The sequence below is a fragment of the Trachinotus anak genome, unplaced genomic scaffold, assembly GCF_046630095.1.
Source record: "Trachinotus anak isolate AG129_WGS33_773 ecotype Australia unplaced genomic scaffold, CSIRO_AGI_Tana_v1 ptg000019l, whole genome shotgun sequence".
Lineage (NCBI taxonomy): Eukaryota > Metazoa > Chordata > Actinopteri > Carangiformes > Carangidae > Trachinotus > Trachinotus anak.
In genome coordinates this window covers 5,413,064-5,437,103 of record NW_027273870.1, presented here as the reverse complement: position 1 = coordinate 5,437,103, position 24,040 = coordinate 5,413,064, and the positions used below count along the sequence as shown (strand labels likewise).

General features: G+C 41.4%; 2 protein-coding genes across 2 annotated transcripts; one reads left to right on the top strand and one right to left on the bottom strand.

The window, feature by feature from the left end:
• The first annotated feature begins 871 nt into the window (after positions 1-871).
• Positions 872-16,618, top strand: tmc6b (transmembrane channel-like 6b). The gene is made up of 21 exons (XM_071503734.1): positions 872-994; positions 4,755-4,932; positions 5,802-5,929; positions 6,595-6,759; positions 8,003-8,158; positions 8,268-8,376; positions 8,471-8,555; positions 9,813-10,070; positions 10,841-11,055; positions 11,222-11,366; positions 11,587-11,742; positions 12,194-12,378; positions 12,493-12,583; positions 12,727-12,824; positions 13,028-13,123; positions 13,213-13,288; positions 13,543-13,676; positions 15,148-15,324; positions 15,467-15,545; positions 15,688-15,774; positions 15,874-16,618. The coding sequence occupies exons 2-21, from the start codon at positions 4,877-4,879 to the stop codon at positions 15,886-15,888; spliced, it is 2,511 nt and encodes an 836-aa protein (XP_071359835.1). The 5' UTR covers positions 872-994; positions 4,755-4,876; the 3' UTR covers positions 15,889-16,618.
• Positions 16,619-16,620: 2 nt separating this feature from the next.
• On the bottom strand, positions 16,621-23,755 carry notum1b (notum, palmitoleoyl-protein carboxylesterase b). The gene is made up of 11 exons (XM_071503739.1): positions 23,029-23,755; positions 22,059-22,111; positions 21,871-21,966; positions 21,228-21,288; positions 20,396-20,454; positions 19,696-19,798; positions 19,392-19,583; positions 19,182-19,279; positions 18,936-19,083; positions 18,800-18,847; positions 16,621-17,792 (listed from the first exon to the last, which is right to left on the bottom strand). The coding sequence occupies exons 1-11, from the start codon at positions 23,385-23,387 to the stop codon at positions 17,450-17,452; spliced, it is 1,560 nt and encodes a 519-aa protein (XP_071359840.1). The 5' UTR covers positions 23,388-23,755; the 3' UTR covers positions 16,621-17,449.
• Positions 23,756-24,040: the final 285 nt, after the last annotated feature.

Below are 24,040 nucleotides of genomic sequence, written 5' to 3'. Positions count from 1 at the left end.
GCTTAGTTTCAATTCTGCTGATGCTGTTGAGAAGATTTCTCTTTACCTGCTTGTCTTGTTCAGTTCAGCACAAAAACACACCGGACAAATAGTAGTGGATAAAGAATCAGATCCAATCATTTACTTAAGTAAAAATAGAAAACTCGAAACCTAATTTACAGTATGTACAGCTGCAGAGTTATCAGCAGAAAAATGTACTTTAATTTATGTGTATGTATGTACTAGTGTCAGGGAGCCAGCATGAACAATAGCCATCATTATGTTACTAACACCTGGCATGTCAAAATGTCTCAAATAAAAAGGGCCTTTGAAGAGTTGTCCACATATCCACAAAGGCTGTTTAGGTCGCATACGGCCTCCTCACTTTGTAAGCTGAGGCAGGTCAGTTTAAGAAGAGCCTCTCAGAGGTTTCTCAGTCGTTCTTAAACCCAGGTGTGGCCAGGTATGTGAAGGTGAGTAACGAGGAAGGGCCAGGGCACGTTGTAATCATGAATCAATGTCAATGTCTGTAGTTAAGTTCTTCTCAACTTTCAGTGAGGATTTGTGTAACATACTCTCATCGTTAACATTAGGTCTCGACAATTTATTTTTAACCCTAAATAACCCTCAATAGTCTAGTTTCGCTTGCCTATGTGCTTATCTGCATTGTTTGACTTGACAAACACGCCTGGAAGGATGTCAAACCTGACTAGGACCGCGCCATGAGAGCCGACTCTGCGGGGGTTCATTTCACGTTACTTTGCTATTACTATAGAAGAATGCTGGTGAATTGTTTTTTTTTTTAAGACTACGGCAAGTATTAACATAATAACCGTGACTTTCGTATGTAAGCGAAACCTTAGCTCCTGGCGTGGCTGTTAAAAAAAAAGTAGAAACGCGCAGCACCCCTCCCAGACAATGGTTCCTCCCCCGCCGTCCGGCTGAGCGTGCACAGTATTTTGACAGACACCGTTGAGAGCTCTAACTCAGACGGTCTGAGAAAGTCAGCGAACGGGTGAGTTAACTACTTTTATCTCCTTTTTCTACAAGTATTCATCTGTTGTTACGCTTCATTTAGCTTCTTCTTGATTTATGAAACCAGATATTTGATGTCACCTCTGAGATAAACCTATGCAAACCTAATGAAACTCTTGAATCAGGTTGACAAACCAACAGTTTACCGTTGGTCATTGAGTTGGTAACTTTTAAGCTAGTCGGCAACGGGCACATAACAAGAGAGAAGTGTTTTTTTTTACTTAATAAACTGTCAGTTTCTCTTGTGTCGCTTTGAAAGGTGAGCTTGTTAAGCAGAAAGCCTGCAAAAGTAATTTCAGGTTCACAATCTCGACTGAGCTTTTGTGTTCTGTTGTGCGACAGCAGGGTTGTTTGTTGTAGCAGCTGTTAGAGTCAGTCTTATGTGGCCAGAAACTGCAGCAGATAGAGAGATTGATATTTTTGCCACATCTGTGTTACAGCACAGGCATTTCCATTTTCTGTAGCCAACAGTGAACCTATAATTTTGTGTCCTTTTTTCTGAATGGAGGCGGAGAGACATGCAGTGCTATGGCCCTCAGAGTGCAATAACAGTGTGATTGTGTATGTGCATGCATGCCTGACTGTGTTAGAGACAGCACAGTTGCCCTAATTGCAAGCAGATATGTTTGCTTGTTTTCCTTCATCTTCCCTGTTAGCCGCCTGTTACTATTCTCTGTGATCCTCTGCTTTTCATTTTTATTCTGCCTAATTCTTTGTACCTTGCTTCCTTTGTACGAAAACACAGAATTGCATGTCACCTTTATTTGTCTCCATTCTCTCTCAGTCTATGCCCTTGTCCCAGGGCAAAATGTAATGCCAAACTCAAAATATCAGGGTATTGAAGCACGTAAGTAAGTCTCTTTGCTGCCATGTGTACTGTGGCTTTGTGCCTCCCTGATCCCTCTGTTGGCTTTTCTCAGCACCCTGGGAACTGATTAGCTAGCAGTTGTTGAGAGCTGTCAGGGTGGACGGATTCCTTTATACTGTCCCTTCCCTTCCCTCATATGCTTCCATCTCACATCTGCTGATAACTGCCTTCTTTTTTCTGTATCAACACTGCCACTAGAGTGTCTTCATTTGTGACTCGATTATACTGCTGGTCCGTATATCTTTCAGCTCTAGGGCAATTTTGTCCTGATTTTTTTCAACAATTTACTTCTTTTTTTTTTGAAGCATCAGTGTTCTCCAGGGAACCTGTAACCCAACTTAAACTCATACGGAAACAGTCTCTCATCCCCTGCTTTGTTTTCCCAGCATATTTTATTTGGCAGTCATGCAGCTCAACTCTGACCCCCTGACAAGCTTTGTTTAGTGTTTGTCCCACTCCCACAATATCATGCCCTGCCTGTACAGTCTCGGAAGACCGCTTCAATATCAGTGATCCCATACACACATTAAAATAATACACACAGCAAGGCCAAAAACACTCACTGTCGTATAGGGAATTACTTGGAACTCCAGCGCACCATTGTTGCATAAACCCTTTGTTTCAGTGCCATCCAGCAGTGAGAAACTGACATAGTCAAAGTTGCATAAAAATAGATCAACTTAAAGGAATATATGGAATAGGAAGCAGAGACTTAAGGGAATTGTAATGTGATCTGTATGTTTGAGAGAGAAGGAAAAAGAACAGATGTCTGCACTAGATTTTTAATAAAAGGCCCTGAAAAGAATGAGCTCAAAAAAAAGGATTAATGTTCATGGTGGTATAATGACATTTTTGAGCCATTCAGTCATTTCGTCAGTGTGTTGGCTGATATTCAGAGCTGCACCCTGCTTCATGTATGCTGCTGATATCATATTCACTCAGGACCAGAACCAGCAAGACTTCCAGCCCAAGCAAAAGTCCAGGTCTCTGGTGTCTGAAACACATACACATTAGAGCATGTGATTACAATATGCTCTCATTGCAGTACATTGCAATACACTGCCAGTACACTTTCTATAGGGCGTTCACATTATACAGACACAACCAGCTTGTGCTTGTGATGTGATCTAAAATGAGTTTGGTAGTGGTTAAGTAACAGTTCAGTTTAAGGGGCGCATTTTTGAATTACCCAGAGTGAGGCGACCCTTTTACGTGCAGTTTTAAGGTTTGGTGAATGGTAAGCTTAGCATAGTTAAGCTTAATTACTGGATGTCTGTGTGGTCAAGTAGCAAGTTGGCTCAGAGGTACATATAGGGGAAATACCCTTTGGTATGAGAACATGTTAAAGCTGAAGGACTGGAGGTACAATCTTTGTACTTTGGCTGAAAAAAAAAAGTTTTGGAATTGTTTTGATTGATTTTAAATTATTTATTGTGTTGTAACATACTGATACTGAGATTGTGCTGTGATCATTTATGCACAAATTATAGTCCTGCATTGCCCACCTTTCTGCCAAGCTACATTCAGTGACATAGAAAAACACTGAGCTTGTCGCTATCATTTTGTATGTAATTTTATTTTAATTCAATTTTCTGGAAAATTAATTGATACATTGATAAGAATGCAATAATCAGAGTTGAATGGCTATTTTTGACTTAAATACCTGAAAAATCACTGTATTTTGTCTCATTAAAACAAAAAATCTGTTAGAAAATACATTATTTTCATAGAACAGTTCTGCTCATTGATTGATGCATTATTATCCACAATGGCTTTATAAATCCAAACTTATTAAAGAGGCCCATGGTATAAAGAGTAAGTCAAAATCACTGACGGTTGAGAAATCTATAGTTTCAAGATATGTTTTATTGATTGCTCACCCTGAAAGTGAATTGAAACTAAGTAATCTATCTGATTAATGTCATATAATATTCTCTCAGATGTGCTGCACTCTGAACTCTCAGGTACATCTTATGGATGTAATTTCAGATCAGCTGTATTTTTTATAGCTAACTCTGACATCCAGAGAGCTGAATTTATAGTTGTTGATTGTGTTTTATTTATCCACAGTCTCTGCTCTGCTGTATCGAGGCAGGGTTGGATAAACCTGTTAAAGAGCTTTTATTAGTCACTAATGAATCTCTGGATTCAATTTACCTTAAATTCCAATAATTTGTTTTATGACTTCTGTGATTTTGTTTTTAAACAACAGGACATGTCCTCTCTGGGTCTTTGATGAAAGTTTTATATGCAGTTGTTTCAAATAACTGAGGGTAGATTTTTGGACCGAAGTGCAGGCCTTTAAAAATGCACACAAAAACACAGGAACCAACATGCTTCCTCCAAATCCTTCATATGACACACTGACTGTGATCACTGACAATGCATCAGTCTGTCTCTGTCTATGAATATTCATTTCACTGGTGACACTGCGCCTGACTCTGACTGACCACAGTCCTGATCACAAGTGGTGCCACAATGGGGCTCTCATGAGTCAGGACAAAATGACATCATCCCTCATGACAGGTCAACTTCATTGTCACCCCAGCCTTACCGAAAAGGCCGCTGAGCGTTGACAGCATGCAAAAAATGATGCGTAAAGTTTTATACAGAGCTTTACACTTTTATCCTTATCCACATACAGAGAACATATAATGAGAAGTGTTAATGCTGGAAGTGCCACAGTCAGTTGTCATGTATATAGTCTTTGAGGTTCATCATCCTCAAAATGCAGTTTAAAAAAACGTCTGCAGAACAAGCAGGAACATGACAAGAGGGTTCAAATTCTAAGAAGGTCTGCTGGCATTTTTTTCCCTCTACTGCTGACTTACTCATTGGTCTGTCTTGCCCTCATTTTCCCCGCCTCTCTCAGGTAGAGGAATAAACACCATGGTGGAAGTGGAGTGCAGGTCTGAGCAGGTGAGGGTGTGATCTCTCTGCAATTGGCCAACAAAGAGAACGACAGCTGGACAGACTAAGACTATCAGAGAAAGAATGGCTCGAAATGTTAACTTTGATCTGAACCACCCTCTCATGGAAGCTGGACTGGAGTAAGTACCAAAGTTCATCTTTCTCCTGTTTTTCCTCTTATCTGTTTAGTTTTTCTGTTATGAGCTGTCCGCTTACCTCACGCTACTGAACACTAAGGCTGTGGGAAGAGCAGAGAATCTGAGGAAAATAAGGAAACGCGATAACAAAATTGACTGTGCTCTTTGATGTCTTCTTAGACACTTAACAGGAAGACAGATCATAATGCACACCTTCCCAGTGCTTTCATGAATGTTTTTCTCTTTTTCACCCTGCGATGGTCTTCTAACCTCTACTCAGTTGTCTTCATAGAAAAGACTCATATTGTTATATCTCATATCAAATAGTTTGGTTGAAGACATGTCTGAATATGTTTGTGTGTGTGTGTTTGCATAAAGTTTGTCCCTGTGGGACTGAATGTTTCCATTTGAAAACCAGACAGATGTGATTGGCTTCTGTAATGGCACTTTAGAGTGCTATCTTTGTAAAAGGGCTAAATCAACGGGAACAGGACCTACTTTTTTCCTTCTTCTTTTTTTTTTTTTTTTTTTTTTGCTGTAACACAATAACAGTTAGTCCAGTTAGCTTTGACTCACAGTACATGTAGATAACGTAGGAAAAGGATCACACAGAAGGCAATCTTGGCTTGGCTGATCACAGATGAATGAAAATGACTTCATACACTCTTTTTGGGTTGTTTGGTTGCAGTTTCGTCCCATGAGTCTACTGGTGACTGAGTCAGAAGGTCATTGTGTTTGATCTGTAGTGTTGTCTGCGGGCATCAGTCCTCAGAGCAATCTGGATCTGTACTGAAGTGTGTCTTTGAATCTAGCCTAGCCTCTATCGCCCTCTTTCCTGTCCTTGACCTCATATCCATGTGTCCTTCTGTCAGGAGCCCAGTGGATGAGGAGGTTGTTCACAACTCGTTCAACCAGCTGATAGCAGAGCAGAGTCAGAATGGACTGTCTGACACTTACGAGCTACAGGAGCTGCAGAGAGAACTGGATGAGGAGGGTCGAGGTACTGTGTGTTTAACAGTATGTCTGCATGTGGAGGGCTGATTTTTCAGATTCGTTAAGCTGCAATGCTCATAAATCTTTTCATCTCTCCTCCGCCTTGTTGCTCTTACTGCTCATCTCATTTCCAGGTTGTAGTTATGGGTTATTTATATGAATTAGGCTGCTAGTAAACACTGTCATGTCTCTGCCTTGTCAGCCAACAAAAGGTGATTAGTACCTTTGGGTTGTAGTTATCTTAACCTGTAGTTATTTGCAAGTGTTGAAAGGTAAGACTAATAATTTGATAAAGGATTAGAAAGTATTCATATTCAATAAGTGGATTCAGAACTGAATTTGAATTTGCTAAAATTCCATCAAACGCCATCACAACATAAGAGAATATATGTATGTGGGAATATATTTGTAGTAATATTGTGACATGGCTTCAGTGTCCTCTTCTGATCTCAAAGGTGACAAGTATCTTTCAACTGTTTCAGCTGAGTAAAATAAAGAGTGAATGTTGCTCTGTGAACTTTTTGGTCATCGTTTCTTCTGATCAAAAACCTCTTGTGTCTAAATATCATCTGAAAGCACCACTGGTTATCTTCAACAAATACCTTGTTCAAATATTGTGTTTTTTATAGTGTTTTTTTTTTTTTTTTTTTTTTTTTTTTTTTTATTCCTCAGATGATGTGGCCTACCTGTCCAGCCCTGGATATGATTATAGGGAAAGGCGTCATGGACAAAGAGAGAATGAATGGGAGGATGACAGACAGACAGACCTTCTCAGTGTTGAACGCTGGTCCTCAGCCACCTTGAAGGTCCTGTCATCCATGCCTAGTCGCACCATCGGTGGGTCCTGCAGAAGTGAAAATGCTGATGCAGAGAGAGTGATACATACAAACAGATACATATAGAGTATTATTGTTCTTTATTTGAAGCTCTGTTGAGAATATGAATGACTACCTGTCAGAAGGATTTGTTTGTATGTTTTAAGTGAGTTTTCACAGATGTTTTGATATCATATCATTGATATCCCTGAGAAAATGGGAGTTCACATTGTTTTGGCATTACAGACTACAAGGGTGACATTTGGTAATGAACAAAAACAAAATGGTCAATAATTTTTGGGCAAAACATTCCTTACAGCTAAGCTTTAGACTCGGCAGCAATGACTCAGCCTAATGTTACAGGGAAGTACAGTGTAGGATTGAGTAGTTTTGTTATTGAAATATTTAAACATCACTTAGAGATCTCAAGCTCATCTGCAGGTTGAGACAATTTTTAGCACCACTGGTCTGTTGAAACCCATTTCAAATTCATGGTTGCTGCAAAAGAGGCTGTTCATCTTAGATCCTGAAAAATGTAACCACATGACGTTTCAATGTTTTGTTATATTGGAAATACTGTATGTGCATAGATAGTTGATCTTGTTCAAGTGCTTTGTAGTACCATACTTAACCAACACAGTAATTACTGTGTCAGTATGGGGTTGAACTGGAGCTGTGCTGCACATGTTGAGCTATAAAGGATAAAACCAGACATGTTTCAGTTGAGAAGAGTTTCATAGGGAAGAGGCTTGTATCTCATCTTCCTGTCAGCATGTGTGGCAGGTCAGGTGCTTCAGTTTGTTTGTGAAGATGGCTCAATAGTGCTATCAGATTCCTTTAGCTGTTTCACATCATATATTTGCTGGCTTGAATTTCAACATCAGAGGCACAAGGGGGAGATAACTGTTCATCTTTCAATACTTTGCCTCTGTTGACAGCCACATAAAGTAATTTAAAGCTACAAGTTACATGTTGTGTTTAAATCAATTTGGCTGTTTAAACTTACAGTTTTGCTTTGTTAAGTTGCATCTCTGTCTCTCCTTCATTCTGATTTTATTTAGATTCTGATGCAAATCTGCCTTTTTTTTATCATGAGATGGTTATTTCTTTCAAATGCTAGGAATGAATAGATATGGAGAGGTCAAATCCTGAAGCCATGTTTGCAGAACCCAACTGAGCAGCTAGAGGTGGAAGAATTTGTGCCTTTGAGCCTTTGAGTGGTTCTGATCCCATCTCTGACCAGTCTTATCCTCCATGTCTGTCAGGCCGCAGCAGAGGAGCCATCATCTCTCAGTACTACAACAGGACCATGCAGCTTCGGAGACGCAGGCAGAGCAGGCCCTCCATCCGAGACTTCTCTCGCTCTGCCAGGCCGAGCATTCGAGGCTACGGCATGGAGGGAGACTCTACAGATGCAGAGGGTGAGGGGAATCACCTCCACTAACTAGACTGTTCAGACACTACAATATAAACTAATCTGTGTTTGACGCATTTGTAACGTTACTTCACTCCTCACTCTGTGTGTTACAGTGACTAAAAAGGACCGTTTGGTGAACAACCTGCAGAACCTTTCAGTGAGCGACAGAGTCAGGATGCTCCGAGCGATGCCCCTCAGTGTGGCTGAGAAGAGTGAGCTCAGGTTGATGTGGTCTTTGTTCTCATTGTTCAGATTTGATTTATTGTGTTTTTTTATGTATCAGTCTGAATTCCCCTTGTTGTTTCTCTATCTACAGGACGTTAGCATTACAAAAGGAGAGACGCACACATTCAGGCAGTCAGATCCCCTGTTGCAGTCGACTCAAATATTACATCATAATAGTAAGTCACACCACCAGCAACATCTGCCTATGTTCTACTTCCTGTATTTTAACATACACAAGACACTGAGTCCATCTTCTGAGAGCAAATCTAGATACTGATACTCTCAGTTTTTATTTCTTGTGACTGCTTCATGAATCACACAGATGGCAAATTAATTAAACGGTTCTTCCTTCAGTGTACAGTCCACACCTGAAAGCTTAAAAAATCACCCTCCAGCTCATCTGTTTCTGTTTTACAATAAGTGATCTAATAAGGGAAATCATTAGTGACGGGCAGTGGCTTATGCCTGAATTCACCTCACCAGTGCGTGTTGCAACCACCACTCTTGAAGGAACCTTATTAACTGAAATGTGATATGTAAAACATAGCTGTAGCTCATAAGATTAATGGTAGGTTAATCTGTTTCAAGGACGGTAATGAGGAAAGAGGACGTTAATGTGCTTGATTGTAAGTGTTGGAACAAAGATGGCCATTGCTATTTAAAGTGCAAAGTCCTGGATTAGTTTATTGGAGCCAGTTGAAATAATAAAAAAAGACATAAAGCAGTATAGTAAGTGTAACTTAGAACAGAGTACACAATCCAGGAGCCAGGGTCGTGCTGCAACATGTGATTTGAGATACAGTGGTGTCAGACTTTTTGACCCCACTGTACATTTGATTTTAGTGATTAATTGACAGCTAGCTGATTGAATACTAGGCTTTGACCTTTGTAAACAGTGGGAACATTTTTGTAGTTTCAGTTTGTGTTACTAGTTTTCTATGTAATCATCTCATCTGCCTACTCATAATGACCTCACAACGGTTCCTGTTTTTAAAACATTCTTGTGTAGATGTATACTTAAGATGTGCTATAAATAATAAATGGGACACAGGAACGTAGACAAACAAAATGACAGCACAATACATTCTTCTCTAAGGCTGTAAATGGGTGTCATGGGGAATTTCCTGTATGTGTTGCTGTCAAAGCAGTGTAATCCCACTGTTGCCCAAGTGTATATGGCTCTGAGAGCGTGAGTCACAAATTTCTCACATAAACTAAATGACCAATACACATACACTTTTCCTGGAATTAGAGTGATTTTTAGTAAATCATGGAAGGGTGAGTTTCTTTTTCTTTTTTTTTTTTTTTCTTTTTTTAAACACTGAGTATGAAATGATGTTGATTGTGAGATAGCATTGATTTTTTTTTTTTTTTTTTTTTTTTTTCTTTTCCTCCCCCCCATGTTTTTGTTTCCCCATCCCACTGTTTCCTAGGCGGTGAGACAGGGCTGGTACAGCTGGCTGTCCTTCCTGCACTCCCTCCAGCTGTGGCAAGTAGCGCTCAAGAGAGTAAGCGGGCGTTTCGGCACTGGAGTCCTCTCATACTTCCTATTCCTTAAGACCCTACTCTTCTTCAATTTCTTCCTGTTTCTCGTGACGGGTGCGTTCTTGGTGCTGCCCCAGGCAGTGCACCCTCCAGGGCTGCCTGCTGAGAGACGCTCCTTCTCTGGACTGGAGCTCCTCACCGGAGCAGTAAGTTGCATCCTGTTGTGACATGTTATTGCAACATCTCTCAAATGCTAAAGAGCCTCAGTTTTTAGAAAACACTCACCACATCCTTGATGTTTATTCAGAAGGTTTACTTTCATGTGATGACATCCTAGTAACAAAGCCATCTTAAAACTTCTGGAATTTAAAACACTCAAAAATGTGTTTTTCTTATTGTTACTTCACATAGATGTTTCACCATCACTGTGCACAATGATGCGTCATTCACATTGATCTGCTAAAAAAGTTTCTCTATCCTCACCTTAAATCTTACTTTAAGATATGTACAAACAAGCAGGATTTTGTGACACACAACTTCATGGTTCACGGTTCCAACTATGGACCAGTATACAACTTCACCAAGTGTGATACGGAAACTTAAAGCCTCCAGTGCACATAAACTGAGAATGGACTTTTCATTGAAGTAGGAGGCATCATGTGGTTAAACATTTGAAACTAAAAACATTTGCATATTCTTAGATACTGGAGTTAAAGGAGAAAGAGTAGGTGTAGAGGGCATTTTATGATAATATTTTACAAGGTAATGTAGCTTTTCTGTGGAAAAACCATACCAGACAAATTATTGCTCAAAGCAGAGTATTTTTTATATGTCCTTAAACATGTCTGGGGCTCTTTAAGTCTAAAAATGTGCTAGCAAGGTAAATAATCATATTCAGAGGGCAAGTTTTAACCCAGCCCAAATGTAACAAAGTCACTTGTATGAAAGACTGTTTCTCCATCTCCTTTTGTCTCAGGGCTATTTCTCAGACTCGGTAATGTACTATGGATACTACTGTAACTACACACTGCACAGGAGCTGCAAGGATGATGGTGGAGGGCAGAATATCTCTGTGTCCAATGGAACCAGGCTGGACTGCATGCCAAAGCATCTGACTTACAACATGCCACTTGCCTACTTCTTCACCATAGGAGTTGCCTTCTTCATCACATGTATCATCCTGGTGTACAGGTGCAGTTTTTTTTTTCTAGAGAACTTTAAAATGTAGTTGTGTACACTAACTATACCAACATATCAGGTTGTAAATTAAAGAATATCTAGGCTTGCTTCAACCCACAAACTTCACACCCACCCTGTTATATATTCTGATGCATGTTAACGTGTGATTTCCCAACAGTATGTCCAAGTCGTTTGGTCAGAGCTTCCGAATCGACAAATCTCACAGTATCCTGGCCATTAAAGTCTTCTGCTCCTGGGACTTCAAAGTCATCAAGAAAACTTCAGTCAAACTCATGTCTGAGAATATCTGCACCCAGCTAAAGGTATGCACAAACACACACACTCAGACACACACACACGCACAAACACATCCTCTGTCTCTTTGTTTTCTTCTCTGTCACATACATGGCAGGAATGTGATGATCTAATGCATTCTCCTCCTTCTTTATCCCTCCTTCACAATATCCCTCTTCTTTCCACATACCCCACCCTTTCTCTCCCTCTCATCATCACCCCTCTCGCCTCTTCCTCCTCCCTCTCCAGGAGCTGTTGGCAGAGGTGAACCATAAACATGTCAAGAACACTGTGTGCCAGAGGCTGTGGAGACTGACGGTCCACGGCATAGCATGGGCCATCTGCATAGCAGGCACTACTGCCTGTGTGCTCTGCATTTACTTCTTCTCTCATTACATGCACCAGGTGAGGCGGAGTGCTTCCAGTGTACAACGTCAGCATTTATTTAGGTTCAAAAGTTTTATTGGTGGATACTCAGACTTCAGGCTGTTTTTGTTACCCTTTGTTATACAGTCTTTGTTTTTGTTCCCCTGCTGGGCACCATGCTTTCTGTCAGACGCTACCCATCTGACAGAACAAACTGCTGATTGGCTTCATGATTGCACATGTTAAAAAGTCTAAACATCTCTTGCTGTTTTTTGATTTTAAATTCCCCATACATTATGTAGGAACTGAAAATGTCCACCTTGCTGGCGACTCCTGGTGGTGGTATCAAAGAGCACATGCTGGCTCATTGCAATGGTGAAAAGGAGCAGAAAAACAGAACTCAGTTTAAGAAGTGATGTCTGACAGAACAACCTGCAGTAACATTAAAGAGCACTTTATCACTCAGCTTTCTCTTGTTCTCTTCCAACAGAACCTCCAGCAAACTTCTCGTAGTCCTCTCGCCTCCCAGAACTCCTTGTTGAGCGAGGCCAGGCTGTTGGCTCTGCCTGTGGTGGTGTCACTCATCAACCTGCTGCTGCCCGGCCTGTTCAACCTTGCAGCCTGGATGGAGGACTACGAGTCACCTTCTGTTTGCACATATGTTGCAATTGGCAGGTATGAGCAGAGGAACTGCACGTTGTGAGAAGAGAGTTAATGTTTGAGGGGAAGAAGATGCAGATCTATAAGATTGTTGCTGTTAACGCGTTGTTTGCTGCCTGTCTTTTCTAGGAACTTGATGTTAAAAGTGAGCGTTCTTGGCGTCCTCTGTTACCACTGGCTGGGTCGGGTGGCCACTGACCTTAAAAATAATCACCGTATGGTAATATGAATGATGAGATTTTCACTTTCACATTACCAGTCACCTCTTTCAAGCTGTGCTTGCTGTGCTTGTTTGAGTTTATGTTGCACAGTGTGTTACTTAATGACTCACTTTGTGCTATGTTTTGACTATGTTGCCTTTAGTGCTGGGAGAGTTTTGTTGGCCAGGAGCTTTATCGCTTCCTACTAATGGATTTCATCTTCACTCTACTGGATACCTTGTTAGGAGAGTTTCTTTGGAGGTGGGTCCTTCCACTGAATTAAAGACATGTTTATACTGTTTTTACAAGTTCGCAAGTTTGCATCGTTAATTTGCACTAATAACACATAAAACTATGGAACTCACACTTGAAATTTCTCTGTAGCTATTTTCCTTTGTTGACTTCTTTCTGTTCTTTGACTGTGTTGCATTAACCCATCTTCTCTCTCCTCCTGCTCTCTGCAGGTTGTTTTCTGAGAAGGTGATAAAGAGGAGGAGGAAACCGGAGTTTGATATCGCCAGGAATGTCCTTGAACTCATATATGGACAGACCTTAGCCTGGTACTAAACTTGGTGTTAGAATGTCCACACAGTGATGCTAAGTGAAGTCAAATAGTTTCTCCATAATGACACTAAACTCTGTTTCTCAGGTTGGGTGTCCTCTTCACTCCTCTCCTGCCTGCAGTGCAGATTATCAAGCTCTTGGTGCTCTTCTACATTAAGAAGGTACTTAAATGGAGAGATTTAAATTGAAATGCTCTAAATTAAAGCTTATAGTAAAATTTCCAAAAGTAAAAAAACAAAACAAAAAAAAAAGAAAATTGGGCAGTTATTTTTTTTTTTAAACAACCAATCCTTTAATTTCCTGTTTTTTTGTTTTTTTTGTTTTTTTTTTAATGTTGTGGTCAAAATTATCCTTTGTAGTGTTGTGTCTTTAGACAGCCTCATCTCAGGCTGTGTTTTTTCTTTTTTTCCCACAGAGCAGTGTGATGATGAACTGTCAGGCTCCCAGGAAGCCATACAGAGTCAGCCAGATGACCACCATCTTCATCACGCTCCTCTGCTTCCCCTCCTTCCTCGGTGCCTCTGTGTGTGTCACATACACCATGTGGAGGTACTCACACATTTGACCTCACATTGCATTGACTTATATTAATTCCCCGTGGATTTACCCTATTCTTAATCTTAACCACTAAATTCCTAACTCCAACCCAAACTAAGCTAACCAACAGACCTGCGGGGTGTGGGCTCTGCTAAAAAACACCATTGCTCAGCTCCACTTTTGCCACAATACAATGCAGTGTAATCTGAAAAGGTGCTGCACTGAGCAACCAAACAGCAAATCTGACAGATTATTTTGTAACATTAACACTGTATTTCTACCATGTACCTCATGATCATTGTTACGGATGAAACCATACCTGATACCTGCAATATAAACTGCAGTGTAGTGTTTTGGAATCTGATAAGACAAATTCAAGGATCTGTTACTCAAACCGGTCTTCCTAGATTGAACTGAGAAAACACACCCCCACCAACCTCATCTGCCTTTTTTAAGTCAGTGCCTTTTTCTGTTTGAACTGAACTTTGTGTCTTACCTGTGAAATTCATGTGGGAACCAGCTAGATCACCTTTCGTCCCGGTGAATGTGGCTCCAATCTTTATCCAAACAACATGACTAATAATTGCAGATACACAGACACACACACACACACACACACACACACACACACACACACACACACACACACACACACACACACACACACACACACACACACACACAAAAGAGCAAATAGTTTCCTTTCACAAATGCTGTGTCTAAAATCACTGCCCTGTTCACTCATTCACTCCTTACTATATAATGGACGCTCAGTGGTGAGCAGCAAATTGAGGTTTCAGAAACTTACTTCTGCTGTAGAAACACAACATATATTTTTGTGTCTCTAAAATGTGAACCACTCTTAACACAAAATAGTGTACATACCATCAAGACTACTATTTTCATTCTATAGTGGATTTTTTTGAGGGCACTATGTAATACATACATTTCCACACTCAGTGGTGGACGGTAAATGTGCTACACCATATAGTAAACAGGGAGTCAATTCAGACACAACAGAAGACTTTTTGCTTTGTGTTGCCATGTGATGATTGTACAGTGAGGTGTTTTATCACATCATATCGAGGACACTTGCTGTGGATAAAAAGCTGGACTCTAGGCTCATTACCCATTTTTAATGGTTTGTTTGTAGTCAGTTTAATCTGTAATTTAGTTTCATCAGTGGGAATTATCTGGTGACAGATTCTACATGTACCTGCAGTTTAATATACTCTAATTATAGACAATAGATACAGATTATATACTGCTTTAGAATACAGTTAAACTGCTTATCATAACTATGTTTGAGGTGTACAACTTTATCTCACACAGTCAGAATTTAGTAAATTTCCTGGTCGTGACATAATTCACCTCAGCTGCAGGGCATCAACTGAATGACCAGTGCTGTGTCTCTGTTCAGTAAACTGGCCTCACAAGAGACAGGTTCACTCATTCAGTGTCAACACGTGTCTGCTGTCCTCAGTATCACACCCTCGTCATCGTGCGGTCCGTTCCGCGGGCTCAAAACCATGTTCCAAGCAGGGAAACTCTGGGTAGAAGAACTGGAAAAAGATAATCCCAACCTGTCCATACTGGCCAGGGCTCACTCCTACCTGGTAGAAAACCCTCTCTTCCTGTTTTTGGGAGCAGGCATCTTTCTGTGAGTGCACAAACACACACACACTATCACAGCTGTGGCACGGTGTCCCACAGTCAGTGTGTGTTTTATATATTATCAACCTGCATTATTATTGAGAACAGAGCTGTTGAGTGAAGTGCTGCTTGTCGCTTCTTTCCATCAGGATAGTCATCTACTTCCACAGTCAGGTGGTGGACGGTCAGAGGAAGATCATCAGTTTACTGCAGGAGCAGATAGAAAACGTAAGAAGGCACCCACATAATTTAGAACAGTTTAAATCTGACGATGTCTATAAAACAGACTTAAGTATTCTTCAGTGGAAAGGATGTTTTCCTCTGTTGTTATTTGCTGTTTTTTGATGTATATGTATTTCATCTTCTTCAGGAGGGAGAGGATAAAAAGTTTCTCATCACTCGCCTCCAGTCCATCCATGAGCAAAAACGAACCCCTGCTCGAAGACTCAGAAGTCAGGTCAGTCTTTTTTACTCAACTTTACTATGGCAGTCTTGTCTGAAGCTACAATACAAATCATAACACCCTGGCTTTTGCTTACTTGCATTTTTTTTCCAGGACTCTTCATGTTGAGACAGTTGAGTCTCCAGTAGACAAACCCCTTCCATTCTCTGAAAACTGACTGAAGTCTGGGGAAATCTTAAACCAGGGGCAATATAACTGGAGTATTAGCACCGAAGGACAACAGTGAATACGACCAAAATCAAGTGTATTAAGCATCTGGTAGGTTTTAAATTTGATGAGGATTTTTACGGCTGGAGTATTTGTAGAGAGAAGGAACAAACTATTCTGCTTTATTCAGTTCATTATATTGATGAAATGTCTGAACTCAAACTGTAGGAAGTTAAAGTAAAGCCTCACAATGCTATTTGTAAGGTCAGTAGCTATGTTTGATCATTAATAGATAGGATGACTGCCCAAGAGAACTGACAAGAAGAACAAGACAGAATTACACAGATAGAGGAAGAGAAGTGAACATGTGTGTTTGTAAATGTTTCTGAGTTTCCATCTGCAAGAAAACAGACTGTATAACAGGGACCTTTGAACTGGTTTCATCAGTTTAAAAAGAATTCAGTCATCTCTCGTAGAAGCACTTTCATATCAACTGTGAACCATTTTTTATGCTTTTAATTTTTTTTTTTTTTTTATCAGTATGTATGTTGTAGGTAAACTTGGATGTTGTGGATGCAAGTATGATACCACTGTAAATGATGCCTTGTGTTTTTTGTTTTAAATTGTTCCTTTACGTTGATAACTGCAACTGTAGTGTCATACTTTTGTAATTAAATTATGTTTTATCATATCTGTGTGTATTTGTATTTATTAGTGCTTATGCAAAATGTGGACATTACTACAGCACAAGACAACATTTTTTACAAACTCAACAGCCTGCAAAACAATAGCGACATGATTTGTACTGTTAGCATACAAGAATTTGTTACAAACATGCAAGTAAAAAAAAGTAAAGGGAGACTTGACTAACTTTATGTGACTAGAAGACATTTAAAAGAAATTTTCAGTAGAAAAATAAATATACAAGTACTTTTAAGTAGCCTGAAGAACAGTAATAGAGTAATAATATTAATCTTTGTACCTTTTTATTAGTAAATATTACCCATTAAATCATTTTTCCAAAATGAGAAAAAGCAGCATATTTGGTGGAGGGTAGAAACAGCAGCACCGTAGATGGATTTCTGAATGTGATTTTTAGAATTGACAGGAGAGAGCACCAAATCCCCACAAAACAAACTGGGAGGTGTTTTCAGTCCAGTGCTTCCCCATCACAACTCTAAAGACTATTTTAGACAACCACCATGACAGTCTCAACTGCATATACACATTATACAGTATATATTTACTCTACATATATATACATTGTACCCAGTTCATTGCACTTGTGTACACGTCAAAATAGTAGCATATCTGTGCATCTTGTCTATATTGTTAAAACAAGGAACATGTGATCGCATATGTGGTGTTTAAACAGCTTTAAAACTCTTCAGGCACTTGTGATTATTTGAGTTGTTCAGTTTTTCAAATGCTGAGTTAGTTTTGTTTGTCTGGAAGAACTGACAGTTTTGTTCCCACGTTGCTGTTGTCTTCGATTTATGTTCACGCTACACTAAAATGTGACTCAGCTCCCGTTATTGAGCATGCCCAGTAGCTTCCTGGGGTCCATCCCCTGCTGCTGAGCCATCTTCTGCACATCGAAGCCCATGTGCTTCAGGAACTGGATCACGCTCATCTCCTGTCCCGTCAGCTGGTCACGAATAGTCGGGCAAGAGGGGTTGCAGTGAGGCCACGGGCAGCTGTCAATCAAATGTAGAGGGCAACCCCTCATGGGTGGGGTCTTGTGCTTTTGGTGGCTGTGGTTGCCGTGGCTGCTGTTGATGTGGAGGTTGTCTTGGAGGCTGCGGTCCCAGCAGTGGAGGGCTCTGGGCAGGGAGGTGCCTTTCACCTGAATGTCCATCCAGTAACTGCAGGGACAGTCAAGGTAGATGAGACAAACACAGCAGCTTCCCCTCTTATAAATCTTATAAGAATCAAACATATTATCACCATGTAAACTGTACTATTTGTTTACAATGTTTGTGTGGTGCTGTACACAATTACAGACACTGTCATGAGGTTTAAAGAGTAAAAACTAATATTATAGGTTTGATTGGTACAAGTCACCACTGTGAGAGACTTCATTTAGCCATATGGTCCATACTGTGCTATCTGGTTGTATTTAGACCCCAGTTAATAGAAGGTTTTTGAAGCCATTATGAGCAGCTTGGGGATTTTTCTCTACTGTCTAGGAATAAAAAGGGATTAAAAAAAATGCCCCAAATTGCATTAAAAAAGATCTTGAACATGTCTTTGGCAGCTCTGTACCACAATTTTATGTTATTTATACGACGTAGACGGATACCGATACATCTGTGAGGAGCTGATATCTAGGTCAAGGTAAAGGCAGTTTTGTAAATAAATGGGCAACATTACTTTATGGTACTTCTATGGGTTTTTCTTTAACATGATGAAATACCTCAAATTGTCTGCTATGTAATTCTGTCAAAAGTCTAAACTTTCCCATCTGGTATTTTATCTATACACAGTTCTCTGTATTGTAGTACTTATTGTACAAGTGTACAATAAGTAAAGCAAAGACTGTGTATTTACATAGAACGTGTACAAACTGCACATTTTACAACATCTTACAGTTTATTTTTACTGTATGAACAATTAAAATTAAATTAAGGCAAATAACAAACATTGTTAAATTTAAGTAAAGGTTAAAGTAGCTAAATAATAGTTATTGAAAGTCTGTGTATTTCAATGGCAGAAAAATCCTCGTCTGTACAAGTTCCCTATTCTACAAACTGCTGACGGTCATCTGACATGTTGTGTGTATGGAGTCAGCAGCAGACTGTTTAAATAAATTGTTAACAGGGAGCGTCTTACTGAACAAAGCTGTACGATTTAAAAAGTTTTATTCACTCACGTTCTGGTAATGAGCTCATGAGACAAGCAGGCCGGAGCAAACAGCGCCCTGCCGGTCAGAACAGAATCACACAGTCAATTTTGCAATTTTATCTTTTGTGCGTCCATGTGTGTGTGAGTGTGATTGCCAGTCTTACGGTACGTCACGGAGTGTGGTCCTCAGCTCCTGCCCCAGGTTCTGTATGTACCTCCACTGGCCCTCGTGGACGGGCTGTCCCGTCAGGTGGATGTTGTCCACCGTCAGCTGGGCCTCATCAAACAGCCACTGCACCACGAACACGGGGCCTGGACAGGAGAGAGGACGTCCCGCAGGTCAGACTTTAAATCACACGCCACCCTCTTAACTGTCTGGGTCGGACTTATGGGGAGGTTCTATCACTCACTTTTTAACGTGGGGTAAACTTTATATCCAAAGAAGCAGTTCCACTCCTCTCCAACGTGGGCCTGTCTGCAGCTTTCTGGCACCTGTCCGCCCCAGTACCTGCACAACAGCAAAGTGTCACCACTTTACAAAGTCTGCACTGTAAGTCTGCATGAAGCTTCCTCTCCACCTCAGTCAGTGCATCTGCCCTCCCCTCCCATGTTTGCCTCACCTGATGCCTCTCTTTATGGCCTCAGTGGGGGCACAGCTGATGGTGTCCAGGCAGTCTGTGAATTTGTACTGTTTGTTGTCTAGGAACCATCCGGAGTCAGCCAGGCCCCTGACCTGCACCCCTGTGTGGCCCTGTGACGCCAGCTGCTCAGCAACGTGGTCCACGTTCAGCAGGGCACCTGTACCGCCCGCGCTAGTGACAGGATGGGTGGGGTCAGAGGGTGCAACTGAGTGATCATCTTCAGTGTCCACACAGCAGGTGAAACACACACACACACTCACACACACACACAACCAATACTGACCTGCTTCCTGCAAGAAGAAGGACCTTGGCGTTGTCCAGACCTTTTGTCAGCAGCTCGTTCACCACCTCCTTTATGATCAGGTACCCCATGAACGCATAGTCACCTGACAACAAAGATATTACGTATATATATTAGCAGAGATTCGTTTTACAAGCCCATGATAGTAAAATGATAATGTAACAAATGATTCTCACCCTGAGTAATAGCTCTGCCTAAGCTGAAAAATCAACTGTGTGACGACACAACACAAAGGCATAAAATCACACAACCTTTTTTATGATGAGTTTGTGTTTACAACATTAATTTACTTAATGCCACCTGACTAATTATACTGACTTATACTTTGCTTCTTTTTTGTTTTAAACTATGGAATTTTGAAAGAAATGCTCAATCTTGATTTAATGGAGAATTCACAGATATTTAAGGGATAAACTAATGTGGGCTGATGTGTAGAGCTCAGTTTCAATTCCTCGATTGGGTCATCTGCACATTGTGTATGTTATGTTATTCATTCATTTTCCCAAGTATCTAAAACAAACACAACATAGTAAAAGGTTTCAGTAAGTCAGACATGGTAAATGGCTGATATTGTGATCACCTCATTTCTCTACCTTTAAATATCTACTACATGACTCAGTCTGTCTTTCCATACAGCCGGAGCCACAAGCTCACACAGTGAGTCTTATGTATTGTGTCTTACTGTGATCTGTCTTCGGGGTGGCTCCGCTCCACACATCGCTGGAGCAGTACGGGATGAACCTACAGGAGAGAGAAACAGCAACACTGAGAACGAGGAATCGAATTTTAAATCAGAGCAGCTTTGATTTGACTGATGATGATGACAGAGCAGACAGTCGTACAAATGACTGTGTAACGGTAGATTGGACCCAAACGAGCAGTACAAGTGTGCTGTATGTCAGTCAGTGTGTATGTTTCATTGTCTAACAATGGTAAGTAGTTACTGGACCAAAAGTTTCTTTTTTTTATGTATGAAAGGATGATAAATGGCAAAAATGGCAGATCAGTTCTCATTATGTCTCAGCGTTCTGTCTTATATGTACGTATTGTAACCAGAATGGAAATATAATTAAATTAAAAGTTAAAGTCCTGAATGATAAAATGACTTCAGTAAATACTTTTGATACTTTGGCATCAGAAGTAAAAAAAGTCATTCAATAATAAATAGTTTGCCTCAGTCTGCTCAGTCTGCTCTAGCTCAGTCTGACTACCCCACAAGTAATGCTAGTTTAACACCCCCCAATACATATATCATATTTTATAAACAATATCATATCTTCTGCATGTTAAAACTTGTGGTGTAACACAGTAAAGATCATAATGTTTTCATCCGAGTTAGAAATAGTCATATAAGCACCAATGTGAAAAAAAAAAAAAATAGTATGATATATAATATGATATATGTGATACGTATATTGATGGAAGTGACAATCTCATAGTCAACAAAAGAGGAAATAGGCAAAACACACACAAGTGTATTAACTATGACGTGAAGGAGACACATAAGCTCTTACACCATGTTGGCGTTCCACCAGTGCGGGTTTTCCTCCGGCTGAGGAGACAGAATTCCTGTTCCTGTGAAATACAGAAGCCGAGTTCAAACATTTCTTTCACTTTCTGGACAGATATCACAGAGTCAAAACCCTGCGGGTAAGAGGGCATAAAATGCTTTAGGCTACTTGTTGAAATTCACAAACCTTAATGTGTGTGTCTGTGTGTGTTTCCCTGCGGTAAATAAGTCATTAAGTTTCCCTGCTTTGGTGAGCAATTACATGCAGGCATTGAAGAGCTCTGTGGCTGCTGCACTGGCCACCAGTGTAAAGCATACACAGAGAAGGTGGTAGAGGCCGAGCGTCATAAACAAACAAGGGGTTCCCTGATGGCTAAAGGGAAAGAACCAGAGAGTTTGACTTTTAAAAATTAATGCAAACTCAGCTAAAGAGGAAACACAAACAGGTCCATGAATCTCGTTCATTCAGGGGAAGTTTTTTTTCCCTTCTGAGGAAAGCAAAAGCTCTGTGGGGGCTGTGAAGAGATTTTTCAAAAGCTGCACAAATGCGTAACACTTTTCAGGCAAGTATGTGTTTGTGCTTAAGATACAGAGTGCATGTGTTGTGTGTGCGCACGGTGAAGGAAATGATGCTTTTGCTTCGTTACCTGTTCTGGTTTGTGGCCACTTGGTGGAGCTCATCAGTCTCCTCATTGTCTCATACCTGCTGTCACAGGTCTGCCTGTTGAAACAGTACCATCCACCTGAACAACACACGCACAAGCTTGTTAACAGGTTACCCACTTTCACTGTGTGGTTCTCTGCAGCGGGTTTATCTCACAGGCTCTGTTCTCACCTTCCAAGAACAGCAGCCACCTCTTGCTGCCTTTGGACTCCCTGATGTAGTACCTGCATGAGAACACCGAGACAAATCACTGAATGGGTTTTTTTGTTGGTTTTTTTTTTTTACACAAGCTCAGGGATGCTACCTTTGATGCTGACATAAAAGATTTGGCTCTGATCCCACCGCTAAAGATCTCTGCAGGAGCCTGTTGAGAGGCTTTCAGAGCTCTAATTGCTTATTTAAAAAAAAAAAAAAAAAAAAAACATGAGCAGAGGAAACTCGTCAGGCTGTTGGCAGAACACACACACACACACTCTCTCTCTCTCTCTCACACACACACACACACACACACACACACACACAGGTTTGAGTTTGACAGCTTGGGTGGGATCTGTAAAGGTCCCTCTCATTCACACAGACATAATGTCTTATTCAGTGGGTGATTTAAATGCATGAGAGTTCTAACATGATGAGCTGCTCAGCATTTATTTTAAAAAGTCATGTTTGTCTCTTTATTCATGTCTCACCTGTTAATGATAGAGGAGCACTGAGATAAGACTGACGCACAGAACTGAAACAACATGGGCTGGGCCCTGACTACTGGGATGACGCACAACACTTCACTCATCTCTTTTGCAACATTTCCAACTAAAACTGGGATCTTGCGGTGATGAACCCCTTTATTTTGAAGGAGTAACTTTTACTTGTACTGCAGCTCCCGAGCGAAGGATGAACTTCCCTGGTTCTTCTGATTCACTGTCAGGTCAAACACTTTTAAAACTGTCACTGTCTGTAATCAAGCTTTATCGGTCTACTTTATGTTGTAAATAACGGACCCAACAACAGCCCATCACTGCAGAGATGAAAAGCGTTCGCCTCTCTGTCGAGAGCGCGCATGGCCTCTCCTTCCACGTACAAATTTACGCTGGTGTTTTAGGCTACTGATAAACAGTTTAAGAGGCAAAGCAGTCCACGCACTTACCCTGCAGGTGACCCGTCATTGCAAGTCACAGACACATTCTTCAAAAAGTGCAACTTCATGTCTTGGTCCAGTTTCTGCGCAGAGCACGGGTACAGCGACTGCGCCAAGTTCTTTATCTGCACCATGAAGTTGTTCATGTTGCCCTCCACGGCTGTGAAGTCTAAAGGGAAGCTCTCCGGCCCCTCCACCCGCTCCCTGTACGCCGGGGTCTGCTGCTGCTGCACCCGCCGAGTCTGCGCCCGACCTCCGCGCACTCTCCTCGCCTCCACCGGCGCGCTCATGTGGATGAAGAGCAGCAGCAGGCAGGAGCGCACCGCGGACAGACCCGCCGAGCTCCTCGCCACATAACGGCTCTGCATTTCTATGTGTTACTGGAAAACGCCTCTCAAGTGTGTGTGCGTGGGGTCTGAATAAAACGCAGCATGTCCTAAGAGTCGACGGAGAGGGGGGGGGTTCTCTGGGAACGCACGGACACCTCTTGGGAACGACCTCTCGTACAAGGCGCGTTGAACGGGCGCAGGTTGCAGATCCTCATGGTGCCTTGAGAGACGGACAGCTGGTTAAAAAAAAATTCACCCCAAACGCATGTGCAGTCCCCGAGTCATTTGAGTCGTGACACCGCCTGCGGTTCGTCCACGGAGCGAGTCATTACACGCGTAAAAATCCGTCGTCCAGCCCAGTTTCATCGGGGTGGTAGCCGACCTGTTGGCTCTGGGTTCTGGTCTTCATGGGCTGCGGACGAAGGGAGTTTTTATTGACACCCCCCCCCCCCCCCCCCCCCCCCCAAACCCTCCCACCCCCGTGTTTCTCGTCGTTATTATCGTTGGCTGATGCTCCTCGCGGGGCGTCGGTCTCACACCGAGAGTGCGCGCGTACGCGTGGCACGCCCCCTCCGTGGGTTCATCCACTCGCTCCCTTTGATGTGGGGTCATCCTGTGACCACGCTGCCTTTGAAGTGTCTCTGATTGAACACGGTGTGTGAGGCAGCGTGGCGGTGCTTCTCCCGGGTCCC

Bases quoted from the DNA above. Each gene is read 5' to 3' on its own strand.
- tmc6b (XM_071503734.1), top strand. From the start codon at position 4,877: ATGGCTCGAAATGTTAACTTTGATCTGAACCACCCTCTCATGGAAGCT. The intron at 10,071-10,840 runs GTAAGTTGCATC...CTTTTGTCTCAG, and splicing joins TGGAGCTCCTCACCGGAGCA to GGCTATTTCTCAGACTCGGT. The intron at 11,367-11,586 runs GTATGCACAAAC...CTCCCTCTCCAG, and splicing joins ATATCTGCACCCAGCTAAAG to GAGCTGTTGGCAGAGGTGAA.
- notum1b (XM_071503739.1), bottom strand. From the start codon at position 23,387: ATGCAGAGCCGTTATGTGGCGAGGAGCTCGGCGGGTCTGTCCGCGGTG. The intron at 21,967-22,058 runs GTGAGAACAGAG...TGTGTTGTTCAG, and splicing joins GTGGCTGCTGTTCTTGGAAG to GTGGATGGTACTGTTTCAAC. The intron at 20,455-21,227 runs GTAAGAGCTTAT...TCTCTCCTGTAG, and splicing joins TGGTGGAACGCCAACATGGT to GTTCATCCCGTACTGCTCCA.